At 34.1% G+C, this 24,243-nt stretch overlaps 1 protein-coding gene across 1 annotated transcript; it reads left to right on the top strand.

Annotated features, from left to right (window-relative positions):
• The first annotated feature begins 684 nt into the window (after positions 1 to 684).
• LOC124367343 (NCK-interacting protein with SH3 domain) lies at positions 685 to 23,474 on the top strand. The gene is given in 10 exon segments (XM_046824087.1): positions 685 to 960; positions 1,518 to 1,699; positions 2,633 to 2,899; positions 5,109 to 5,312; positions 7,185 to 7,487; positions 12,566 to 12,730; positions 12,732 to 12,808; positions 14,437 to 14,765; positions 16,895 to 17,064; positions 22,678 to 23,474. Coding segments are annotated over 9 exon segments (1,881 nt in total). The 5' UTR covers positions 685 to 960; positions 1,518 to 1,525; the 3' UTR covers positions 22,870 to 23,474.
• The last annotated feature ends 769 nt before the right edge of the window (positions 23,475 to 24,243 follow it).

The following is a 24,243-nucleotide window of genomic DNA, read 5'->3' as shown; positions in this document are numbered from 1 at the left end:
TCCAGCGCATTTTGCATGGAACCAAAGTTTACAGTGTCCTGTGCAAGCTACCGAAGAGTACTTGACTCCTATACTGCATACACCACATGGATTCTTAGACATAATGCAATACAGAAGAAAAAGTTGGCTCAAATTGGGGTTAAGTATGATATAGAATAGGTCAAAGATAAAAATTGGGCAGCTTTGGCAGGTTCCAGTAGTTAATTTAATAAAAAAGGTAAAAAGCTGACAGTTCTTTATATCCTTTATATCCAGTCCTTTATATCCACATAGAGTTCATGTTATGAAATATATTTTATATTTTACTCTGTATAATTTTCAATTGTTGCCTATTTATATTTATATGAAAATTAAAGTAAAAACAAATACACAAATAGAATGTTTTTGAAAATATTTAAAATTTGTTTACAGATAAAATATGAAAAAGTTTGACAAACAACATACAAACAGATAGACACTGAACAAGAAAGTTTGTTTTAAAAAATACACACAAACATATAGACCCTGTAGTATTGTCTTTGAAGGTCAATGCTGATCACTGATTTTATCTACAGTCAATGTATAGCCCAACTTGACAAATGAGACAGTGTCAATGATGTTTACTTAATAGCTTGTCAGTGTCCATGGATACCAGCATAGCCCAGCACCGGGACTGTTAGATAATGACAACAGCTGGTTTTCAGTAGTAGGCTAATCAACCAACTTTCCTGCAAGCTGTTTGTAGTGGGGTATCCTGTTTGGAGAATTCTGCCACAGGAAGACTACAGTAGTCAATCTCTGGATAGTGTTCTTTTTTATTTTAAAAATATAATTTAATTATTTAGATTTATTATTGGTACTTTAACAGCACATGCTCTGATTACAAATTACATTTTAAGACACATTAGTCTCTTTTAGTAGGAATTATAACTTTAAATTCAAAGTTAAATATTACAGTGAAACATGTGCTTCCAACAAATGGTAAGTGAATCCAGATTCTTCATTAATTTAATAATATAGTTGTTTATAAAACTTGAAATGTAAGACTTATGAATAAACTTTATACTTATCCAAAACTTTTGGTATGCTTCAAGTATAGCAATACTGAGTTGAAAAGTGTTAAAAATTGTTAAAGAAAACTGTCCAATATTCACATTATTTCATACACAACACCTCATTTGACTCCTGATAATGTAGCCTAATTCATGCCAATCCTGTGAAATTGTTAATGCTTAATGTGGGACAACAATAAACATCCCTGACTCTTCTTGAAGTGTCAAATCGGTTTTTGTTTCACGTAGTATAGGTTCAACTGAAAGATCAAACGAGCAAGAAGGTAACCCTTTTAAGATTTCAAGGAGTTGGTTCTGTTAAGAATATGGACTATATGTGCTCTCAGTTTGCTTTGAGCATTATGCTTTTGATTATTTACCTTAAACATTTGATTAATTACCTTTTAAACATCATATTTACTATCGGTAATTAAAAAAATAATTAAGTTCAAGCTCAGGAAATAAACAATTTGTGTTTTGTTTCAGAAACGGAAATGCTCAGAGCTTTATATGACTTCGAATCCACTATACCTCAGACAATCAATTTCTCGAAAGGCGACTTTTTCGTTCTTCATCCTAGTATAAACAAGCAACGCAACTGGTGGCATGTCATCAGTGTCACGGGCCAAGTGGGATATGTGCCTAACAATTACGTTCAGACTGTAGAGGTAAGATTATTGTGCTGTGCTTGATTAGGCTAAGTTACTGTACAGTCTTTATTATTGAGACTTCAATCACTGCATCTCATTTACCTACTCTTTAGGATTATTAGGACTTTGAAAACAAAATCGTTTTGTTCAGTTCATGATACAGATATGGTTGATAAAAATATTCTGAAGACACACTAGAGGCTCAGGTATTTGTTGGTCTGCAACTCATATTTGTCCGTTAACCTGTCCTAAAGAACTATAACTATATTTGGACTCATAACATATTTTGAAAACAAAATAAGTTTTTGAAACTGGATGCCTTTTTTATTCCCTCATGTAGGCTACACATGATGAGTTGAAGTAATGTGATCGCACAGAAAATTAATTTTGACATTATGATGAAAATACCTGTTTTGGGGCATCTTGATGTTAAAAGTAATGTTCATAAAAAGAATTGTGTGTCTGACTATAAATAGAATTGAAATAGATGGTCGCATTTTAATGGAATTTGATATTTAGCTGTAACTTGTGAATATTTTTTGTTTATAATATCATTCACCAGATTATTGTTTTAAATTTTAATTTTTTATGGTTTTTTATAATGTGTGTTTTAGTTGAAAATAAAACTTTTCTCAATCAATAACAGTTCTAATGATTTTGATAAAATTTGTACCATTCATAGTCCAAAATATGTTTAGCAACCCAGTACAAGCCATATCAGCATAAGAGTTTTCTAATCCTTCATAAACGTTTAGTGCCAGAACAGTGGTTGAGTTAAGCCTGAAGTCAACATCCAGAGCTGTAAATTTGTATTTTCAAACATTTGTATTACACATCCATTTAAACTAGCAATCTTTGAAACTTTTAAAATCTACATTCTATTAGAAATATGTTTAACTAATTCAGCAACTAAATGCAGCTGCAAAATAATCAGTCCCTCTTCTTTTCCAGGTCGGCTCAAGATGTGTTCTGGATTTTTTAACCAAGTGTATAAAGGCGTTAGATAAAGATAACCAAGCCAACAGTAGCTCTCGGAGGCAGGAATTGATTAATGAGTTGAAGAAGAGACGGCACTTCCTCGCAATGCGGATTGCCCCCCGGGACTCCAGGTCCCCCATACCTCCGCAGAGAGTGTCGTCCAGCCCCTCCACCCCCCGCTGCAGCTCCGCCCTGGCCTTCGCTTCCAATACTGCCAACAGCTCCGACATATTCTCTAATGTGAGTTACAAGGAAAAAAAAAAAACTCATATACACTTTGTTATTGTATAAGAAATCTAGAATACTACAGTAGATTAGGTTCCAAACGGATTATCAATAGATATTTTTTAAGTTTCTAATTTTTTATTGGATTTTTCAAAACTATTTTCCAGAAATTTAATATTACAACATGTACAACAATGTGTTTTTGAAAGTTCAGCTATAAGTGCATTACAAGTGTTGTTTGGCTCATAACTTATATTGATTAGTTTGTCTTATTATGAATTTTCTGTAAATTATAGACTTTAAAATACATAACTTTGTTTCATAACATTTTTCCAGAATAACAAATCTGGACATAACATCCACTTTTCAGTTTCTTAGAAATTCAAGACACATTGTGAATTAAAACAATTAATCCGTCCTAAACGTTAAATCTAAACTTAGAAAGCTAATATACGGGTTCACACAGTTAAGCCAAGTGTTGACCGTGGGTCAGTGCAGGTCTGTTTATTTTGCCTACGTGCAGTCAGTCTTGCTGTATGGTATCCTGGCGTGGGGAGGGGTGTCAGCCAATGTCTTAGAACCACTCGCGGTCGCACAGAGGTCTCTCATCAAAACTGTACTCAAGAAAAATCATAGGTATTCTACTAAAACTCTTTTCAACGAATTTCCAGTATTAAATGTGAGGCAGTTATATATAAAAAATTTATTATTATACATCAAAATCAATAAGATTGAAATTTTATCAGAAATACTATATAATGGCTATACAACAAGGCACAGGACTAACTACGGATTCATTACCCCTAAATTAAATCATGGTTCAGAACTTATTAACTCTTTTTATCTTGCTCAAATCATCTTTAGAAACTTGCCAGAGGAATTAAAAATGGAGAGTGACAGTGTGGCTGTCTACAAACTGAGGGTGAGTGGATGGTTGTACTGCATTGGCTGGGAGGCTGCAGAGAGGCTGTTGCGTTCTCCTTATTTTTAATACAGTTTTAGTTTCTTTTAGTATAATTACTAGTAGCATGTCAGCATCGCATATTCTCATGGATACTCCACACTTGTTAATCTAAATATTTTAAATAGTACAAAGTAATTATATATTTTAGAATATATTTATATTAGTTAACTTTTTTTTTAAAATTATAAACCTACAATGTATATTTAATCAAGTACCATGTGTAAGAAGTTTTTTTATTTTGTATTTTTAGATTAATGTGTGCAACTGTTCCGTTGAACTCTCCCCGCTCACAGACCTACAGTCTTTGCGGGGATTATTCCTGTATTTTAATTTGTATTTCTAAAGTGTGCATTTTGTTTAAGGAATAAATGTTGATTTGATTTGATTTGAATCATTTCTACATTTTCAGTGGAGCAATTATTCACCTTATATGTCAAGCTAAATGTTGTTTATTGATTTAACATAACCGTACAGGCTATTTCTGAGCCACGTGTTAAGACTTCCAGGTATGTTCCATATTCATACTGCCATTTTAAGGGAATGTTTTCAGGAAAATGATCTTACAGAAAATAGAAACATTATATGCTGTTAACTAAATTTAATTTTGGTTATCCAATATGGCTAACTTCAGATTTTACATGAATAGTGGAAGGCATTTAATATTGTAAAATGTTTGCTTACTGTGAACCATTTTTGAAAAATCAAGTTTGAATGCAAGAGCTCCACACATTCAAACTTTGCGCTGAGGAATAGTAGTCATTACTACTGGGAATGGTCCTTAGCTGGGAATGGCCCACATAACTGCAGAGATTGTGCAGTTAATAAGAAAACGACTGTGCAGTTTCTTGCTGGCGCAGTGTTACCAACCAATCACAACATATGAAAAAATTCAAAGTTTGTACCCATTTCAATCTAAAAGCAGTTACTGTTTTAGAGATAAACATGGTATAATTGTCACACGCACTATATATGTCTTACCTTCAGATTTCTAATGATTTTAGAACTTTTCCATGTAATTTTATTTTAACAGTTTATATTACGTGTATTTGGAAAAAATCACCTCAGTAATATCCATTTTTCTGCCTTAGTATTTCATTATCAGTGGCCATTTAAGAATTTCAAACTTTGCAAAATGGTACATTTTTAGAATGTAATACTTTTATTTTTCACTTTGTACAAGAGCTCGTTTTTCAATTTATGTATTTTATAGTTTTATTCGTAGAAAACAGAAGAAATGGCTGAAGTAAATGTTGTTCTTAGCTTGGAAAGAATGCAACGCTACCAAAGAGCAAGAAGCAGAATGCACCGAAAAAGCCTGTAAGGTCAGCCACGTCAGATACGAACAGTCTGACTTGCACAAACACGCCCGAGCCAGGTGACGATCTTCCCAGCATGCCCAACGGACGAGTTTCAAGTCATGGGGACGACCTTGGGCCTGAATCTGTCTACAACCTTGTGCAGGAGGTGAGCTTACAATCTTGAATCTTGATTTCACTGAGCATATACAACAGAATTACATTCCTAAGTTGGAAAGATGACTGTGATTGGAGTTGGTTTGTTACCAGTGACTACACCTTTACATTCAACTCCTTCATAATGATACGTTCATAGTGATTGCGTAATAGTCTGCTACTGACGTAATATTACGCATTATTATATTGTTCCTATTTTATGCTGTTGTCTGACTGTTGTTGGGAAATAGTTCTGGTGTGACGGCCCATTAAGAAAGACCATTTGACACTGTGAGGTTAATATTATTATTGACCAGTGAAGTACTACAGTATTTATATTGTAGTATTACCAACCAACGATTCTTCATTGTTCCTAACAGTAAAATGTAAGTACTATTACTTACAAAAATATCTACCGTCACCTAAATTATTAACAGGAAATAAGGAACAGTGATTATTATATATTTAATTAGTATGATATAAGTCCAAGTAATAGTTGCTCGGAATATTCTAGTTGATCTCAACTGAGTTGTTAAGCGGAAGTAGCCCGATACCCGTGGCAGCTTTAGCTGCAGCTGGCTGAGGAATTTGCTGATTCTGCTGACTCCAGCCTGTGTCTGGCCAAGCTGTGTCGTTTCTAGACTCTGTTACGCCCAAGTAAATCGTTTTGGGAGCAGCACCGTACGGAGTCTAGTCCGCCATTTTAACAAAAATTTTTAGCGAAAAGGTATGTGCGTGGAGTGAGTTGATCGCCGGTACTCGAACGTAACGCGTCGTCGCTCCGTGTTTGCCCTTCCCTCTAAAATCTTAAATTTTTTAACCTACTGTTTCGCTGATGAGTGATTAATATATTTTAAAATTACAGTTTAGGGAATGTGAATAGTATTGTAATAATTATTAATGTGAAAGATTAAATTAAAATCAGATTTTTGCGGCCAACTAGTTTTCTGATTATCTAATTCCCAAGTCCCGTCTCGTCCGTTACACTGGCATTTTCTACTAGATGTCAGCACTTCTTTGGTCCTCTGCCATGAGTGTTTGTACCTTGGTGAGTTCGCTGTAGTCACACAGTGCAGACAACTACCACGTGTTTTATTTGATGATTTATATGTAGTGTTATTCTACCATGGAATTATACGTCATGCAAATATCAGAAATAAAAATAAATAAAAAGATACTAAATATTCATGTTTATTAAAATGTAAGAAAATTTAAAAACATATCAGCTTAGACAAAATATACACAATTATAATACAAGGAACAAAGGCAAGGTAGATATGGTAAATGTTAGACTAGAAAAAACTAAGAAAAGTCATTTATGTATTGAAATTAAACTTTTCAACAACTTGCCAGATAGCGCATGAACAGTTAGTATTGTAAGTTTGAAAGCTCTATTAGTACTTGGTTGAAGTACGAAGCCTTTTATTCAATTGATGAGTATTTGTCCTGTGAAACTAGTGAAATGAAAATTTAGTCTACTGTTTTTATATTTGTTGTTTCTTTTAAAATTTATTTATTATTTCTCATTGGAGAAAGCCTTTTGGTGAGCCTTCCTGTGTGAATTTTGAGGCTGTTGTTACAAATTTATTGAGTTGTTATTTGTTTTATTCTCTGTTATTACTTCTCATATATTTTATTTGTTGTTGTTATGTTATGAACTTATTTATTGTAGTTGTACATTAGTTTTTAATCATGTATTTATTTTATTATAGGCGTATTGAACGGTTTTTGTATACACGAAATTGAGGAATTTGGTATTGGCGAGTTATACTAATATTATGAATTTTTTGACGATGTCAATTGCATTTATGTCTAAATACAAATCTTGCTACTTAGTCTCCATGGTAAACAGGCACTTTAGTTAAGTTGCTTGTTTGACCGTCAGGTACGCAAAGCAACGCACCTGAACTACGAGCTGTCCAAGGTGGCTATCACGGTGGTTCTACGGGGTCTCCAAGAGTTGGTACCCCCTCACTCCACCCCCTCTCTGCTCAGCGTGCAGTCACTGCTGTCCGGCGACCTGAGCATGCCGGCACGCATCCTCGACAAGACCCACGATGCTCAGCGACTGCGGCTCGTCCTGCAGGAGCTGGTCAGCTGTAAGGAAGACGCCCAGCAGCGCTCTTGGGAACTGTACGAAGATGAGGCTGTCATATCTGAATACCTACATGAACTCATCTCCATTCTGGTAAGCCATTAAATTAAATGAAAGTTGCTTGAACACAAATAATATGATCAGCTATATTATATATACCTTCTACCGTTAAAAAATTATCATATTACATCATAAGTGTTCTTATTAAGAAATCACTCTGATTTAAGGAATCCTCCCCACTGGTCTAAAATTGTTCACTGAAATATTTGGAGATATTCAGTGAAGTACTATGGAATGTTGCAAAGAAATCCGAGGGATTGCCGATGACCGGGTGGTCTAAAACGTTGGACTTTGGATCTGAGTTAGAGATAGCGCAGGTTCAAATCCTGTCCGTGCCGTTGCACTTTTTATCAGTATCCATCGACCTTGTACTGTATCGAATCTCCCCCTTATTCTGTTTGATAAGATCCTCGCACAGGCCAGTGGCCCATGAGGACGGGCAGAATAAGGCCCAAAATAGGATTGGCCTCTGTTTAACTATCCAACTTCAGGGTCCTGAAACATTGATTTTCCCTTAAACTAAGTCCAATCATACTGAAGTGGATCAGGAGATGGCCATATCTTCCAGTAGAACATTAGTTATATGAGACAAATCCGCAGGCTTACCTTGAACTATCTTATACGGGTCCTCTGATTAAAAGTACACATTCTGAGAATGCTCTCTACTGGTTGAGAAAGTTTGCAGAGCGTTCTAATTATGTGAAATATGTGTACTTTTATGTGTTCTTTTAATCGGTGGACCCTAGAAGATAGTTTTCAAGGTAAGCCTGCGGATTTTCTTATCAACTAGTAACAATCCATGGTTTTCAGTCCTATTAATTAATTGTAACCAAATTATATAAGAAGTTTTTGATATACTATTTAAAAAAAAATATGCCTGTTATTCAGCAGGAAATTGTCAGTGAAGCCATGGGTAACAGCTAGTAAAGTGTATTTATATAAATCTACACTATTTTTATTAATCATAGAAGTCAAATATGCAAATTGAACATTGCACATTTTAGAATTTCTGATAGACGCTCTTAGGTTACTACCATTATGAACTGTAATGTTTCAAGAAGTAATTCAAGTCTGTATGAGAGTTAATTTATCATAATTTAAATATAAATAGCTGGGTAACTACTGATAGTACCATATCAGTATGCAGCATGTTTTCCCAGAAGTTACTCAACTCGCATGCACAAGGACCATCATTTTGTTTCCTTACTGCTTACTTACTGTTTCCTTGCCGATGTTTATTTTATTCATTGCACTCACTCATTACTATGGTTGTGCATGTTTAAAAAAAACAAACAAAAAAAACATTTGTTTAGGTGGAAGAAATGTTTTTATTGTATAAACGTGATTTAACAAGTTTATCTACTTAAAACTTATTTAACAGCTATTGTAAATTATGTTTGATCCAGACTGTATCAGCTAGTGCCATAAAGTTCACACTTTTGGAACTCTAAAGTCATGGACTTAACCATGTAAATGTGTTCTTATTATTTTCTCTTTCCTATGGAATTAATTCATATTCCTAATACAACTGAATAGACCGAATGTCTCTTGGCATTCTCACAATTTTTACCATTGTTACATGTTCATCTCCACCCACATTTCATGTAATCCTTGTGCATTTTTTGTTCAAAATTTATCCCTTGTTTTGTTGGTATCACTAATATTATTAATATAAATTTTTATATGGTCTGTGTTAATAACAATATGTTACCTAGTATATAAAAACAGCCCGTTTTCAGTACTTTTATGTGGTATTTATATTAAAAAAAATACAAGTTGCTTTAAAATTTGTTATGCTATAATTTTATTTTTCATCAGTATTAACAGTTTTTAACTAAACAGTACAGTCTATAACAAGGTACTCAATAAAATAAAGTGAATAATCAACCACTGCCCAAAAATTAATATATTTTGAGTAGTGGTGCCGATATAAAGAGAATTGTTTGCTTTTTATTTTAATTATAACTTTTCCACAAAAAACTAAGAATTCTGGAAGCAAATCAAGAGTTTCGATACTAAACACCCTTTACGTGCCTGCCTTTGTTAAAAGCTTTAAAGAAGTGGAAAGATTATGAATGCTAGAAATATCTGTGTATTTCCCTAACCAAAATGGTGGTCAATAACATTTTCAAAAACAACTTTATTATCCAAAGAGATTGTTCAGTTACAGTTTTATCTGCACACAGTTTTTATAACATTTTTTTTCTGTTTATTGTTTAGTTTCAATTCCCATTAGCATTCATAAATAAATTAATATAAAATAATACTATCTCACCTACCCCAATGTCATATTTGCAAAGAGTATTTATTGTGAAACACCTTTCTTGTGTTACCGAATGTATTTGATGTTGATGCAGGTTTTAGCAGCTCTTGTGAACACCTTTCTTGTGTTTCCGAATGTATTTGATGCAGGTTTTAGCAACTCTTGTGAACACCTTTCTTGTGTTACCGAATGTATTTGATGCAGGTTTTAGCTACTCTTGTGAACACCTTTCTTGTGTTACCGAATGTATTTGATTGCAGGTTTTAGCTACTCTTGTGAAACACCTTTCTTGTGTTACCGAATGTATTTGTTGCAGGTTTTAGCTACTCTTGTGAACACCTTTCTTGTGTTACCGAATGTATTTGATGCAGGTTTTAGCAACTCTTGTGAACACCTTTCTTGTGTTACCGAATGTATTTGTTGCAGGTTTTAGCTACTCTTGTGAACACCTTTCTTGTGTTACCGAATGTATTTGTTGCAGGTTTTAGCTACTCTTGTGAACACCTTTCTTGTGTTACCGAATGTATTTGATGCAGGTTTTAGCAACTCTTGTGAACACCTTTCTTGTGTTACCGAATGTATTTGATGCAGGTTTTAGCTACTCTTGTGAACACCTTTCTTGTGTTACCGAATGTATTTGATGCAGGTTTTAGCAACTCTTGTGAACACCTTTCTTGTGTTACCGAATGTATTTGATGCAGGTTTTAGCAACTCTTGTGAACACCTTTCTTGTGTTACCGAATGTATTTGATGCAGGTTTTAGCAACTCTTGTGAACACCTTTCTTGTGTTACCGAATGTATTTGATGCAGGTTTTAGCAACTCTTGTGAACACCTTTCTTGTGTTACCGAATGTATTTGATGCAGGTTTTAGCTACTCTTGTGAACACCTTTCTTGTGTTACCGAATGTATTTGATGCAGGTTTTAGCTACTCTTGTGAACACCTTTCTTGTGTTACCGAATGTATTTGTTGCAGGTTTTAGCTACTCTTGTGAACACCTTTCTTGTGTTACCGAATGTATTTGATGCAGGTTTTAGCAACTCTTGTGAACACCTTTCTTGTGTTACCGAATGTATTTGTTGCAGGTTTTAGCTACTCTTGTGAACACCTTTCTTGTGTTACCGAATGTATTTGTTGCAGGTTTTAGCTACTCTTGTGAACACCTTTCTTGTGTTACCGAATGTATTTGATGCAGGTTTTAGCAACTCTTGTGAACACCTTTCTTGTGTTACCGAATGTATTTGATGCAGGTTTTAGCTACTCTTGTGAACACCTTTCTTGTGTTACCGAATGTATTTGATGCAGGTTTTAGCAACTCTTGTGAACACCTTTCTTGTGTTACCGAATGTATTTGATGCAGGTTTTTAGCAACTCTTGTGAACACCTTTCTTGTGTTACCGAATGTATTTGATGCAGGTTTTAGCAACTCTTGTGAACACCTTTCTTGTGTTACCGAATGTATTTGATGCAGGTTTTAGCAACTCTTGTGAACACCTTTCTTGTGTTACCGAATGTATTTGATGCAGGTTTTTAGCTACTCTTGTGAACACCTTTCTTGTGTTACCGAATGTATTTGTTGCAGGTTTTAGCTACTCTTGTGAACACCTTTCTTGTGTTACCGAATGTATTTGATGCTGCAGGTTTTAGCAACTCTTGTGAACACCTTTCTTGTGTTACCGAATGTATTTGATGCAGGTTTTAGCTACTCTTGTGAACACCTTTCTTGTGTTACCGAATGTATTTGATGCAGGTTTTAGCTACTCATTTCTTAAATCCTCAATGTTAATTAACCACATGCATTATTGAGTTTAGCTTCAGTTCACCTTCCTTTTAATTGCAGCGTCTGGTGTCTTACACTGTCTCAGACTTGTTCTAACGTATGTGCAAAGTTTGGTATCTGTACCTTAACTAGTTCTAGATTTAAAAAAAAACCAAAATAGCCACTAGTGGCTAAACTATATGTTTCTTAACCTATATTTATATGACATTTTTTGTTTGAAATCATGAGTACTAACCGCCACAGAAGTTTGTGACACCCTGTATATTTATGTTCTTAGGTTAAAATTATATTTTTAAGAGCTTTAAAAATAATTCAGATAACGAGAGAGAGAGGTGGCAGCACAAAAAACTTGGTCTAGGTCCATCTGTAAATCTGGCGTTTGGTTTCGAAGGTTTTAATTGTTTTTGAATGCTTATATAAAAATAGTTTGAAATACCGGTATCTTAAATTGTTTTACAAAAGTCATTAAATTATTCATATAATATAGGTAAGTTACAGTGTGATGCAGTAAAACGGCACGATTTTGAACAACCACTAATCATTTATTTACAAAAAACGGATAACTGTTTTAACAGAATCTTAAGTACATGAGTGGAAATTGATGGTATACCTTAAGAACAATTATTTTTTGAATATAGTTGGAGCTTTCCTTAATGCAATGGGGGAGTCCGTGGCGGTAGATTAAATTCACAACAAAAAGCGCGCTGAGCACCAACTACACTATTCACGTTTTTGTAATGTGCGATTACAGCAAACGCACATTCCGCACTTACCCAACGATCCATAGCTACTGAAATTTCCATTCTTTCTATACGCTCAGGGACATTTATTTATCCAACTCTCGTAATCCCCCACCGTCAGCCAGAGTCGAAGTCGTGCCATATGCCTCACCCTGTACAATGCTGCATAAAACAAAGGTCTCTGTTTTCCAGTCATTTATCAAAGATCAGCAAGCAAGTTGTTAAAAGGAAAACTTTTTGTGTTAATTCTTATTGACTGAATCTCACGTAATCGAGGTAACCCAGTTTAAAAAAAAGAAGTATTACCAAAACACCCTGTTCTTGCAGGAGAATGCCGACCCTGTGATATGTCGGAGAGTGTTGTCTCAGAATGGGTACGAGGAGATCTGTACACTGCTGCAGTCTCAGAATGGGTACGAGGAGATCTGTACACTGCTGCAGTATTACCAGATGGAAGTGCGCTGGCCTATCCGGCAGCTACTGATCAAAAGCTCTCTGTGTCATGTGTGCTGTTCATCCCCCCGTCATCTCCATCCTGCTCAACTCTGTCCTGCCCATGGAACTGGCCAGGTCAGTGCTGACTGAACAGTCAACTTTATTGATTATCCATGATTATCAACCGCATGCCTCCCTCGGTTAACCCAAAGGAGCCATTAACAATGTTAAAATAGTAATTAATTGCTAAATAAAATGTTTTTCCATTTAAACTTACCTAATAAGAGAGTTTATAATCCATTTATATTGTCTGTATTTTAAGAACAAATTACAATATACAATTACAATATACATAATTCCAAATAAAACAAATTACACAATTTAAGACACAAAAGTTAAGAACAATGTACTATTTTTGCAATTTAACTGATAACTTATTATTTCATTTGATAAAATCGATCATTGTTTTTTGTGTTTTTGAGCAGCTTCTTCCTTCCTTATTACTGTTGAACCTATCTTCCGCAAAACCATTTTGTCATAAAGCAAACTGTCTTCCTGCCCCCCAAATAACGTAGAAAACACTCAATGTGATTTATTGCTGCTCCGTGCACGACCTTGGGTTTCAGAACAGGTGGTAGAGACAGGATATTTCCTCTATAAATATTAAATGTGACAGTTGACGGAAACTAACTGGCAATAGACTAACAGCACATTCCCTTCCCTCTACTAACATCGATGTGGTTGGTGTCTTCGATGCAATGCAGCAGGAATGCCTGTACAATATTCCTGCTCCTACCCAACGTTTTTTGGACAAACATTAAAATGTTGCACAACACGTGTTAAACAATATGTTCATTTGTCACATTTCAGAGTGTTATTACCATACGTTATTCTCTTACAAAGAATACGTTTGTTTGCCACGTAGTATGTTCTCATTTCTTTGTTACAGGGAATGTTTTTAATTGAACACAAGGACGAATTTTATTTTTTTTATTTTGTAAAATGTAGATATTGAAAAGTTTGTAACAAGATGTGATATGCAACAATTAGATTTACTAATAACAATAACAACATACCTTCGTCAAACAGTTCAAACTGGTGTTCCAACTCCAGAAGTAATACCAAAGTTACCTTAGTGTCAATAAATATTGAAAGCGAGGACTATACATCTGAGTCATCATAGTTTACAATTTACAAACACAGCATAAAACACAAGGAATTAATAAATAATAATGAGAAACACAACATTTGACAGGCCTATCACACACATAAAAATAATATATAAATCACATATAGAAAATAAAAATTAAATTTAAATTGTTGTATTTAAAACTACCTCCTCTTTATGTGTGTATTAAAAAAGCTGTATTATGCATTTTTACTTGCTAAAAGTAACTTAATTTTCAAATGACACTCGTATCTTTGTGATGTATAAAAATATTCTATATACTGTTCATAAAAAACTTTAAAATAGCATAAAGTATATAATGAGAATAACATGTCAAGAGCAGACACCAAAGAAATATAATTATAAAAAAATACATAAGGCTTTGTAAATTAGTATAATTTGCAACTTATTATTACAAAAGTAAAGGTGAATAAATATATTACGCTATTAGCAACAATCTCAAAACAAAATATTAATTCAATGTGAAATTTCAAGAGCAAAATATCTCAAATTTGAATATAAATTAGCAATGTGACTCAATCTTGTTAAGGAATAATGGAGTTACCCATGTCAATAAATGAAATGTTTGTTCTAGGGACATGATGAGTAACACTCGTAACATCAGCAGACTTACCAACTCATCGGCTCTACTGACCAGGATATTCTCGACAGGCGAGAGCATGCCGGTAACTCACCTGGAACATGTGGGCAGCGAGTTTGTCACGTTCCTCCTGGCCTTCATCGAGGAACCGCCAGAGACTGACTCTGCCGATGTTATCCCTGACACGTTCCTGCGCGTTGTACTCGCGTACAACCTGCAGTTCCCTCCCCACTCCTCCCACAACCTCGTGTTGGAGGCGCTGGCTCGCCGTAACAACGCCAAAGTCTTCACCGAAAAGATCCTCCTCATACTCAACAGAGAAGGTTTTTGTTCTTACTTTTACTCAATGAAACGTAGTAAATTACGTCAGAGTTTTTCTTTAAAACGTATTATGAGTTGTAAAAATATGTTATGTACAAAATCACGATATTTTGTTTCTTTATCTAGGGTTGTTTATTTTACCTAAGGTTTTTCATACACAAAGTGTGACAAAACCATTTTTTAGCGATCAGTAGTTTGTTTATCTGTTACACACTAATAAATATATTGTAATCAAATATTAGTTACAAAATCATAAGGTTACTTTGTTTATTCACCTCCAATTTTTCATGAACATTTCATAAAAATATTTCTTGGAAAATGTAAAAACAAGTTATTACGTAACTTGTCATATATATGAAATTCATTGTTTTTCCTACAACTTCAAGAGAGTTGTAGGAAAAAGAAAGTTAAATTAAATAAAAGTAATTAACTGTGTGTCTATTTAATGTGTGCAACCATTAGTATCTCAAAAACGATTAAATGTACAGGAAAATTAATATATTTTTAATATACTTAAATTAAATTTAGGAAGTATATTAAATTTAATATACTTAATTTAAAATATACTTCACTTAAATTTTAACAATATTTAAAACTGTGAATTTAGAATATCAAAATTTGGTCGTATTTCTTAATATAGTGAACAACTTGAAATTTTCTTATGGAACACCAAAAGTATTTTATATTTTCTTGCGATTTTTGATCTAAAATAACATTTTGAAACTTTTTTTCTGTTTAACTTACTCGTTTAGGGATCTATAACCTTTTAAAATTTTGAAAATACATTTTGACATGTTTAACCCATTGCGGATCGTGAAAACGGCGCGCGCGGGCCTTAGAGTACGAATTAATCCGTATTGCAACGCAGCACCCGCAGTGTTTGCACGCCTACCTGCCTGCTTAGCGCGCTCGCTAATTATACATGTTTTGTTTGTTTATGTTGTTATTTATGTTATATAAACATTATACAGATCATATTAGACAAGTATATTATACTAGAAGTATATTCAAGTATATTCATAAATATCCTCGGAAGCACTACTTTGAGCGTTTTTATTGATATTGAAATGATGTTGAAATAGAGTTTCCACATCCGGTGGTGTCCCAGGAACAATGTCTGAAATAGTCTGAACATCTGAATCATGGTCACTAGCCCGCTCGTCACTGTCAACATTAGTATCCGCGTAATTATGAAAACGTGGACAAATACGCGTGATAGAACCGTCTCCATCCTCAATAACACTATCGATATCACTTTCATCACTTCCACTTTCTAATAATAGTCTATCTAATTCAGATGATCGTAAATTGTCACCCATTTTATTTACGTACACGCACACGAGGCAAAGGAAAATAGAACGCCACGACTGTACGCCTCAGACAAACAATTTGTCGCAAATAATAACGTTATTGACCGATAACGAGGGGAGTATTTGTGGACGAGTATCAGAGATAAGATAGGAAGCCAGTCCAGGAAAACTGACTATAAATATCTCCGAGGCTTATAACAGCGATAAGCGTTCAAAACAAATGAGTCATCCGTACCACGTCATCCGCGTGAGGGTCACGTCATTGTGCTTTTGGTCCACGCCTAGCTCCGCGTCACCCTCACGTCGTTGATCCGCAATGGGTTAAGAACCGTTGTGTGAGTAATTTAAAACAAAATAACAAATAAAATGACGTTATTGTTAAGTGAATATTGTTATCCATGTGTAAGTGCACTAATAAAACCTTAATATAATTAATAAACTGCTAACACAAGTGTAACAATTTAATACTAACACCATAATAATGATCACCGTAGCCAAGTCCGGTTATATGGAAACACCTTTACAGTTTTTTGAACAATTTGCCGTTGAAGAATAAAAAATATACATGACTACTTTTTCCAGCAAATATCTTAATTTTTATTGTATAAGTGGATGGCCTAAAAGGAATCAGAATAACATCTTACATGAGAGCATAGGTGAAGTAGTTCATCATTTAAAATTCTCTAATTTCATACTTAACACTTTTAACTTTACCAAATTTTTAAAATTGTTTTTAACAAAATCCTTTATTGTTTTCAAATCTCCTCTAATGATACGACTCATGTCGCATTGAAGGTGTTAAACAAATATCAATGTTACAGATGATCCTCTCAGAGCATATTCGTCGACTTCGGGTGGCAAGTCTATTTTCAAGATGTTCTACGATCTGTTCAGTTTCGACAAGACAGCAGCTCTAGTCTACACCAATGACATCAAAGTCCTCATCGACATGATCGTCAGGCAGCTCACAGACCTGTCTCCTGGAGACGCGGTCAGTATCATATTCTATAAAATATACTAAGTTAAAAATGTCTCAACAAAGTCTATGAGTAGTTTGGTTTGATTTACAATTTTAGGTTGTGCAAACGTGTTTCATTTTAACCCTTCGCATGCCACTAATAAATCCATTAAATTTCCTATAATGCCAAGACAAGTAAAAACATTTCGTTTCTTTAAGTTCAGAGCTAATTTTTATTGTAGCTAAACTTTAAAAGGTAAGAGCAAAAGAGTATAAAACAGGGCATTTTACTCAAAAATTAGCGTATTTATTGATAAAAATTAAAAAGAACTATTTACAAAACTGTATATTTCAAATACATTTTAATTTCATTATAAAATGTAGCTAAACTGAAAAGTTTAATTACAGTTTACTATAAAACAAGATAAATATTTCAAACTAATCACAACACTACCACTCAATGAAGAAATAATAACGAGATACGTAGTAGACACACACACTCATGACAACTGAAAAAGCTTCAACACACACCACGGATATGTTTTGTTATGGCTCTGTAGGAGACGCAGAACTAACGAGCTGGTGGTCAAAGTTAGACAAAGGGCGCTCCCCTCCCCTGCCGCAGAGTGAAGGTCATTTATAAATACTTCCTGGGCAACCACGATAAGCACGGAGCGTGCACCGGGCATTTCATTTTGTGAACTAAAAAACTCTCCAAGAGACATAATCCATAATATCGGTTATAACTGTATTTGGCGTTTTGGTCAAAGTCTACCATTCTAATATATCCGTCTATGGCGTGAGAAGGGTTAAAATTCTCTATTGGGAAGAGTTTAAATGCAGTGTGATTTTTACATACATTTCCCGTTACAACTAAGACATCATATTGGAGTGAAATATAAATTTGAAATCAGATTATAATTTACAGGATTTATTATTGGGGCATAGTACAATTCTCTGAAAAAGTTTGCTCTAAAGTAGTGTGATAGAGACTTCACAACAAGGGACAGTAGCCTCTGATGTTACCCGTTTAAAGCTTGAAGAATTGTGGGGTACTGGGGTATACTGTCGATCTACCCCCACGAAATCCGTGCTGGGACTCTGAGAACAAGTTGTTGCGTTCAAAGTGGTCGACCAGTTGGTTTTTCATGACAGTCTCAAGCACCTTCGCCAAAGCAGGAACCAGGGATATAGGCCTGTAGCTTGATATTGACTCAGGGTTACCCTTCTTGAAAATAGGAACTGTCCGAGAAATCTTGAGCACCTCAGGGAAGACACCTTGGCTCAGACACAAATTTATTACAGCAGACAAGGGATCGGTTATCTCATTAATTACAAATTTAATCATAGTTGTACTCATACCATACAGATCCGGGCTAGGTGAGTCCTTAAATTGTTTAGTTATTTTTAAAATCAGGGCTGGTGTTGTAGGGCACCATTTAGAAAATATGGAAAGGTTATTAAGTAGGCCTATTTCATTTGATAATTGGTTAAGACTGTCTCTTACAGAATCTTCACTTGGGATCATTGAGCTGACAATTCGGTCCACCTCATTGAGAATAAAGTTGTTAAACTCGTCTGGGCTGGCTGTACACTTCATCGCTGGTTTAAATTTGTATGTTTGGTTAACCAAGTCCCATGCGGCTTTGCAACGGTTATGAGCATTCTCAATTTTTAAAATGTTGGCCTGCTTCTTTGCCAGATTCACCTGTTGCCGATAAATCTTTTTAGCTCTGAGGTATAAGGAGTAAAACCTATCACTCTCAGCTCCCACAGCCACCCTCATCCTGTCATGTAAGGCTATCACAATTTTGTTTAGATTAGGAAGTTGAGGACTGTACCAGGTGTTATTCCTTTGTAACTTTGGACCTTTAGGAGAGTTTTTGTTTTTATTATTGAGTCTACTCATTCGTACCGGGCAAATTCTATCGAAAATGGCCGTAAGGCAAATAAAAAAGCATGAATCATCTTCCCCGTGTTTTCCGCATAAGACCTGAGTCCAATTTACTTCCTGTAGTGCCATCTTCAGCAGATATAAGTTAGCGTCGTTGACAGTCCTACTAGTTCTTAAGTAGCTATTGTACCACAGAGATTGGGCAGAGTTGTTCATTGCATCTAGTTTCAAATCCACAATTACTGGGGACTGGTCTGCAACAACTGGATCTCCAATTGTAACACAGTATTCCCACGAATTTAAAGATGTGGCTACTGAGTCCAGTGAATACTGGCCTCTAGTAGGCTCTCTAGAGGCAATAAACAGGCCATGGCTTTTAAAACCATAATCCAATGTATTAGATTCATTGGAATTAATTAAGTGTATGTTAAAAACACCACCAATAATAACAGGCTTGCCAAATCTGGACAGCTGAACAAGGCAGAGTTGGAGTTGTTGATAAAGTGGTCCAAATCCCCAGAACGTGAACGATACACAACAGCAACTAACAGGGGAAATTCATTGACCTCTACACAGCTAAGTTCAATATTCAACTCACTGGTAATGTTGCCCAGATCGATAGGCGAAGTGTTCAAGCTATTTATGACATAGGTACCAACCCCCCCCATTTTTGTGATGGGTACGACAGTAGACTGACCTGAGGGTGAGGTGTTCAATGCAACTATAGCAGTCTGTCTCATTGTTAACCATCCAGTGTTCGGTCAAACACAGGATGTCAGGGTAGATATTATCAGTAAAAAGTGAGATTAGGAAACCTAACTAGGAAAACTAGGAAACTGTGAAACCTAAAAGATTATACCAATTAAAGAAACCTCAACCAACAAAATTCATACACAAACCATGACACTAAGGCCTAGGACCAAAACTTAGGGCCGGAAGCGGCTTGCCTTTACCCCTTTTTCCTCCTGACCATCGCCTTCCTGACCCATTTTTCAGATGACACGACACATGCCAAAGAAAGAGCTGACATTTATTTTCAAGTTAGTATCCTACTTTTATCCGTGCCGGTGTGATATGTGGTTGTGTTTCTCGTACTCATGACTTGTGCTCGGGACTTGCGTTCTCTGCAGTGACAATGCCTGGACTAGACTCCAAGCAGCTTTTGGGTTTGTTTGAACCCTTTTATTTCCCTTCTTTTCTTCTCTCTGTTTGTTATTTTTGTATATATTAATACCTCCCCCACTTAACGAAGATATATTGTAATCCTCAAAACGTTGTATTATGCCTTTTGTAACCATAACGATGGCAAATGTCCAATATCCTTTTATTCTGTCAAACCTTCCATCGTTAATAACAAACTTTAAATGAAGAAACAAGAAATTTCTTCAAGAAAGCGCTTGGAAAATGACATGTTGAAAAAAGTTACTAACTGGTTTAACGGTCAGGCGAAAGAGTTCTTTGATTCTGGGATCCAAAAGCTGGTGCCATGACTTGAAAAATGTTTCAATGTTCATGGTGACTATGCAGAGGAGTGAATAAATGTTCATAATTTAGTTTGTAACATAATTTAAGTTCGTAATAAAGTTTCCCTTGATCCATTACAAAATGGTTCTTACTTTAGAAATGACCCTCGTAACATGCTGACGACACAAGTCTAAATATTAATGCATCTTCATGGGATGGCGTTGAAATAAAAATAAATAAATCTAATAAGTCTTGCTGATTTAGAATGCTCCTTAATCCAACTGGCGGTCATTTTTTCCTGTAGTGGCAGCATGTTTTCGAGCCTCGTGCAAGGGTTTTTTAAAAAATGTATTAAAAATATAAATTAAAAGTAATATATATAGAAGTATATATTTTTGTGTTCAGAACTAAACATATAATAATATTAGTATTTAAATTTGGCCTTAAAAAAATGTTTACTAAACATTATTTTCCATGAAATTCAAAATTTACATTTTTTCTTTTTTAATTTGGGGGGGACCATACCTAGCAAACCAAGTTATAGTAAGAAAACTATAAACGTGAGATAGCCATTTTGTGTCAAATTTATTCTAGTTTCAGAAACACATAAGCATTATACAAATTTATGAAACTATAATAACACTATATAACAAAAAGCAGCGATGCGCATAAATTGTGAAAATAGGTTGTATATGTAAGAGTTTGCTAATAAAAGTTTTACTAATACAGTTTTACTTCAATACATTTTATATTGCATATTTTATTACTCAGAATGAAGTAAACTATACAGCAGTAGTAAAATAAATTCCATAACTTTTTTTTTGAAGAGTCGAAAAAAGTTTCATTTTGTCATTACTCAAAACTTTTGCGAAAAATTTTCGAGAAATTTATTTATTCTAAAATATATTTATTTGCACTGCTGCAATATTTAACAATTCACCACACACTAAACACAACACTAAAACACAAATAAACCTACTAAAACTTACTAATAAACGCGACTCGTCACATCAACAACTCAGACGGCATCGACAACATGGCGGTCACAATGAATTGCATCATCTTCTTTTACGTTCCAAACTACGAACTTGGTACGTTGCAACTACAATACAAAGAGGAATAAAACTATAGTATTCCTTAGGCTTTTTTTCCCCGAATCCAATAGTGCATGAATCGAATCGATACGTTGCCGGAATACTATACTGTAATGAGTGATTATGCAAGGGAATGTTTGTTCATCAAAATTTTGACGAACAACAATCCACAATTGGTTGTGTCCATCAAAATTTTGATGAACAACAGTTGGAGGGTTAATTTAGAAAAAACTAATTGTACGATGTTTCAAACAAAAAACTATCAAATTAGCCACCAATTAGCACAGGTGTTTAAAATATTCTGAGTAGAAGTGTACATTTTTGGGATTAATTGTGGACAAAAATCTTAATTGGGACAATCATATTGATAAAGTTCTTTCACAATTAATTATCCTCTGGTTTATGTGCAATGAGAAAATTAAAATATCTGTGTGATTATAAAACTTTAAAAACGATTTATTTTTCTAACATACACTCCATAATTAATTTTGGCATATCTTTATATGGAGCAATTTCCAAAAAAATCTTCATTCAATTCTAAAAGTACATAAAAAGGCAATAAGAATTATATTGAACCTAAAGTCATAAACCTTAGTAAAGGAAAAATTTGCAGAACTACAGATTGTTACTGTTTATGGACTATATGTTTGTGAAGTAATATTGTCAGTCAGGTCAAGAATCTGAGAGCAAATGCTGGTACTAATCATCAGTACAACACAAGACAGAGAAACAAATTGGCTACTCCTTCTCATTGATTGGCACTTTTTGAAAAAAAAAAAAAAAAAAAAAAAAAAAAAAAAAAAAAAAAAAAAAAAAAAAAAAACACAATATGCTGGAATTAACTTTTACACAAAATATAAAATTAGAAACTTATTTTTCAAAATGTAAAAACAAACCAAAAATGTATTTAATCAATAAATCCCTTTATTCATTCAATGGACTATGAGGATATTGTACGGTACTCTATTTTAATTTAGTAAATGATCATAAATACATGGTCTTAATTTGTAAGTTTTTGACACCATTCAATTTTATTCATGTAATACAGTATGAATAAAGAATATTTTGATTTGATGCTTTTGTGACGTAATTTAAGTTCTTAATAAAGTTCCCGTTGGTATATTATTACAAAATAGTTCTTACTTTTAAAATGATCCTCGTAACATGTGCCAATCATAAACTTTGTTTGTGCAGCGGCGGTCTGAGTATCTCAAGTTGTGTCGGATGGTCCTCCGCAACAGCAACTACTACGAACACAAACATCGGATCTCGGACCTGCAGAAGTGCTTCACTCGGATATTCTGTGAGGATACACTCTCGTCGCACAACGATCAGGCGCTGGTGCGTGACATCTCAAACGAGTTCCCGCAATACTTCAAAGGCTAACTCCAGCGAACTCACGAGGTATGGAGTCTGTAACGGCAGTTTGTCCCTGTTTACCAATAATCGTCTAGTCGCTTTATAACTTATTATAGTTTAAATCTGCAATAGGTTCTATGAATCGTTACAAAGATTTATGCAATAAAATGTATACTTATATGGCAGTGCTTAATTGAAAATCATTTGTGTTCATTTTGTGTACATTCCACGATGTCTGTTGTAATGCTGTTATACGTTGAATCCGTTTGTTTACGATTAAAATGGCAATGTTCCTTATTTATTTTTACAAAAATTTGTAATGATTTTTTTATTGATTTCAACAAAGATCTGATTTGTTTTAATTTTAGATTTATTTTTCCGTCTATTTTGTATACAAAGTATGTTTATTTACAATGATTTTTTTTGTTATTTAATATAACAGTTTATCGCAATAATTGTTTTATAACTGTGCCAAATTTTCAACTTTTCTTCCATACCAATGTATAGTGTCAAATATATTACTAGATTAATAGTAATTCCCAATTTTATGTACCGTATTTGCCTTTAAGATTATATACACATATATTGTAGTTACCTAATTCAATACAAATTATATTGAAGTTGTCTGTGTACATTTGCTTTTATATTGATTTTTATAAAACTGTTTCAGTAGAGATTGACTTAGCTTGTGAGTGAAAGGAGTGTTTAAATCTGATAATGAGCTTTTAATTTTACGCTTGAATAAACATTTTTGTACTGCTGAATTAAGGTGAAGAAAAATGTCTTCTTCCAAAAACTGAAGGTTGTTAAGAAAATCTTCAGTTTTGTTGGCATTTTTGCTATAAACGGCCAATTTAATAAGTTTTATTTTGATTTGAATTTAAGTTTTTCTCAGGTTCGATTCTTTATAATGTTGATTGTAATTGCTGTGATATCGTAGCTGTTGAGTCAGATTTGTTTGTCGGAAACTGATGCACAATAAACTTATGGATACTGGAATCAAGTTCAAAGTCTGAAAAATTGGAAATTGATATCTTTGAAAACTGAATTGAGAATTAAATTGGACCAAACTCATCTATTTGCATCCAAATATGTTTCCGATCAGTTTTCCGAATAGTACAGAAGCTTTTGACCGTTAACCTTGAAAATTCATTGTATTAAAGTTATAATGCTTCGATATTTTGTGTTTAGAATTTATTATTTAACAATTTCATTGCTCTATCAAACATGATTTATGGAAATATTCTTTTAATCATCGGACTGGGTTAAGTTTATGATATTATAATAAAGGCTGTTGTAAGTATTGAAGATTTTTAAACAAGATGTTGAGTTTTTTTTTAGTTGTGCTGCTCCGTAAATATTTAATCAGTTAAGGGTAATACAGATTTATTATTACATATA

This window comes from Homalodisca vitripennis, chromosome 8 (assembly GCF_021130785.1).
Source record: "Homalodisca vitripennis isolate AUS2020 chromosome 8, UT_GWSS_2.1, whole genome shotgun sequence".
In the NCBI taxonomy this organism is placed as follows: Eukaryota; Metazoa; Arthropoda; class Insecta; order Hemiptera; family Cicadellidae; genus Homalodisca; species Homalodisca vitripennis.
Note: the sequence above shows the minus strand (reverse complement) of the source record. Positions and strands in the feature narration are given on the sequence as shown.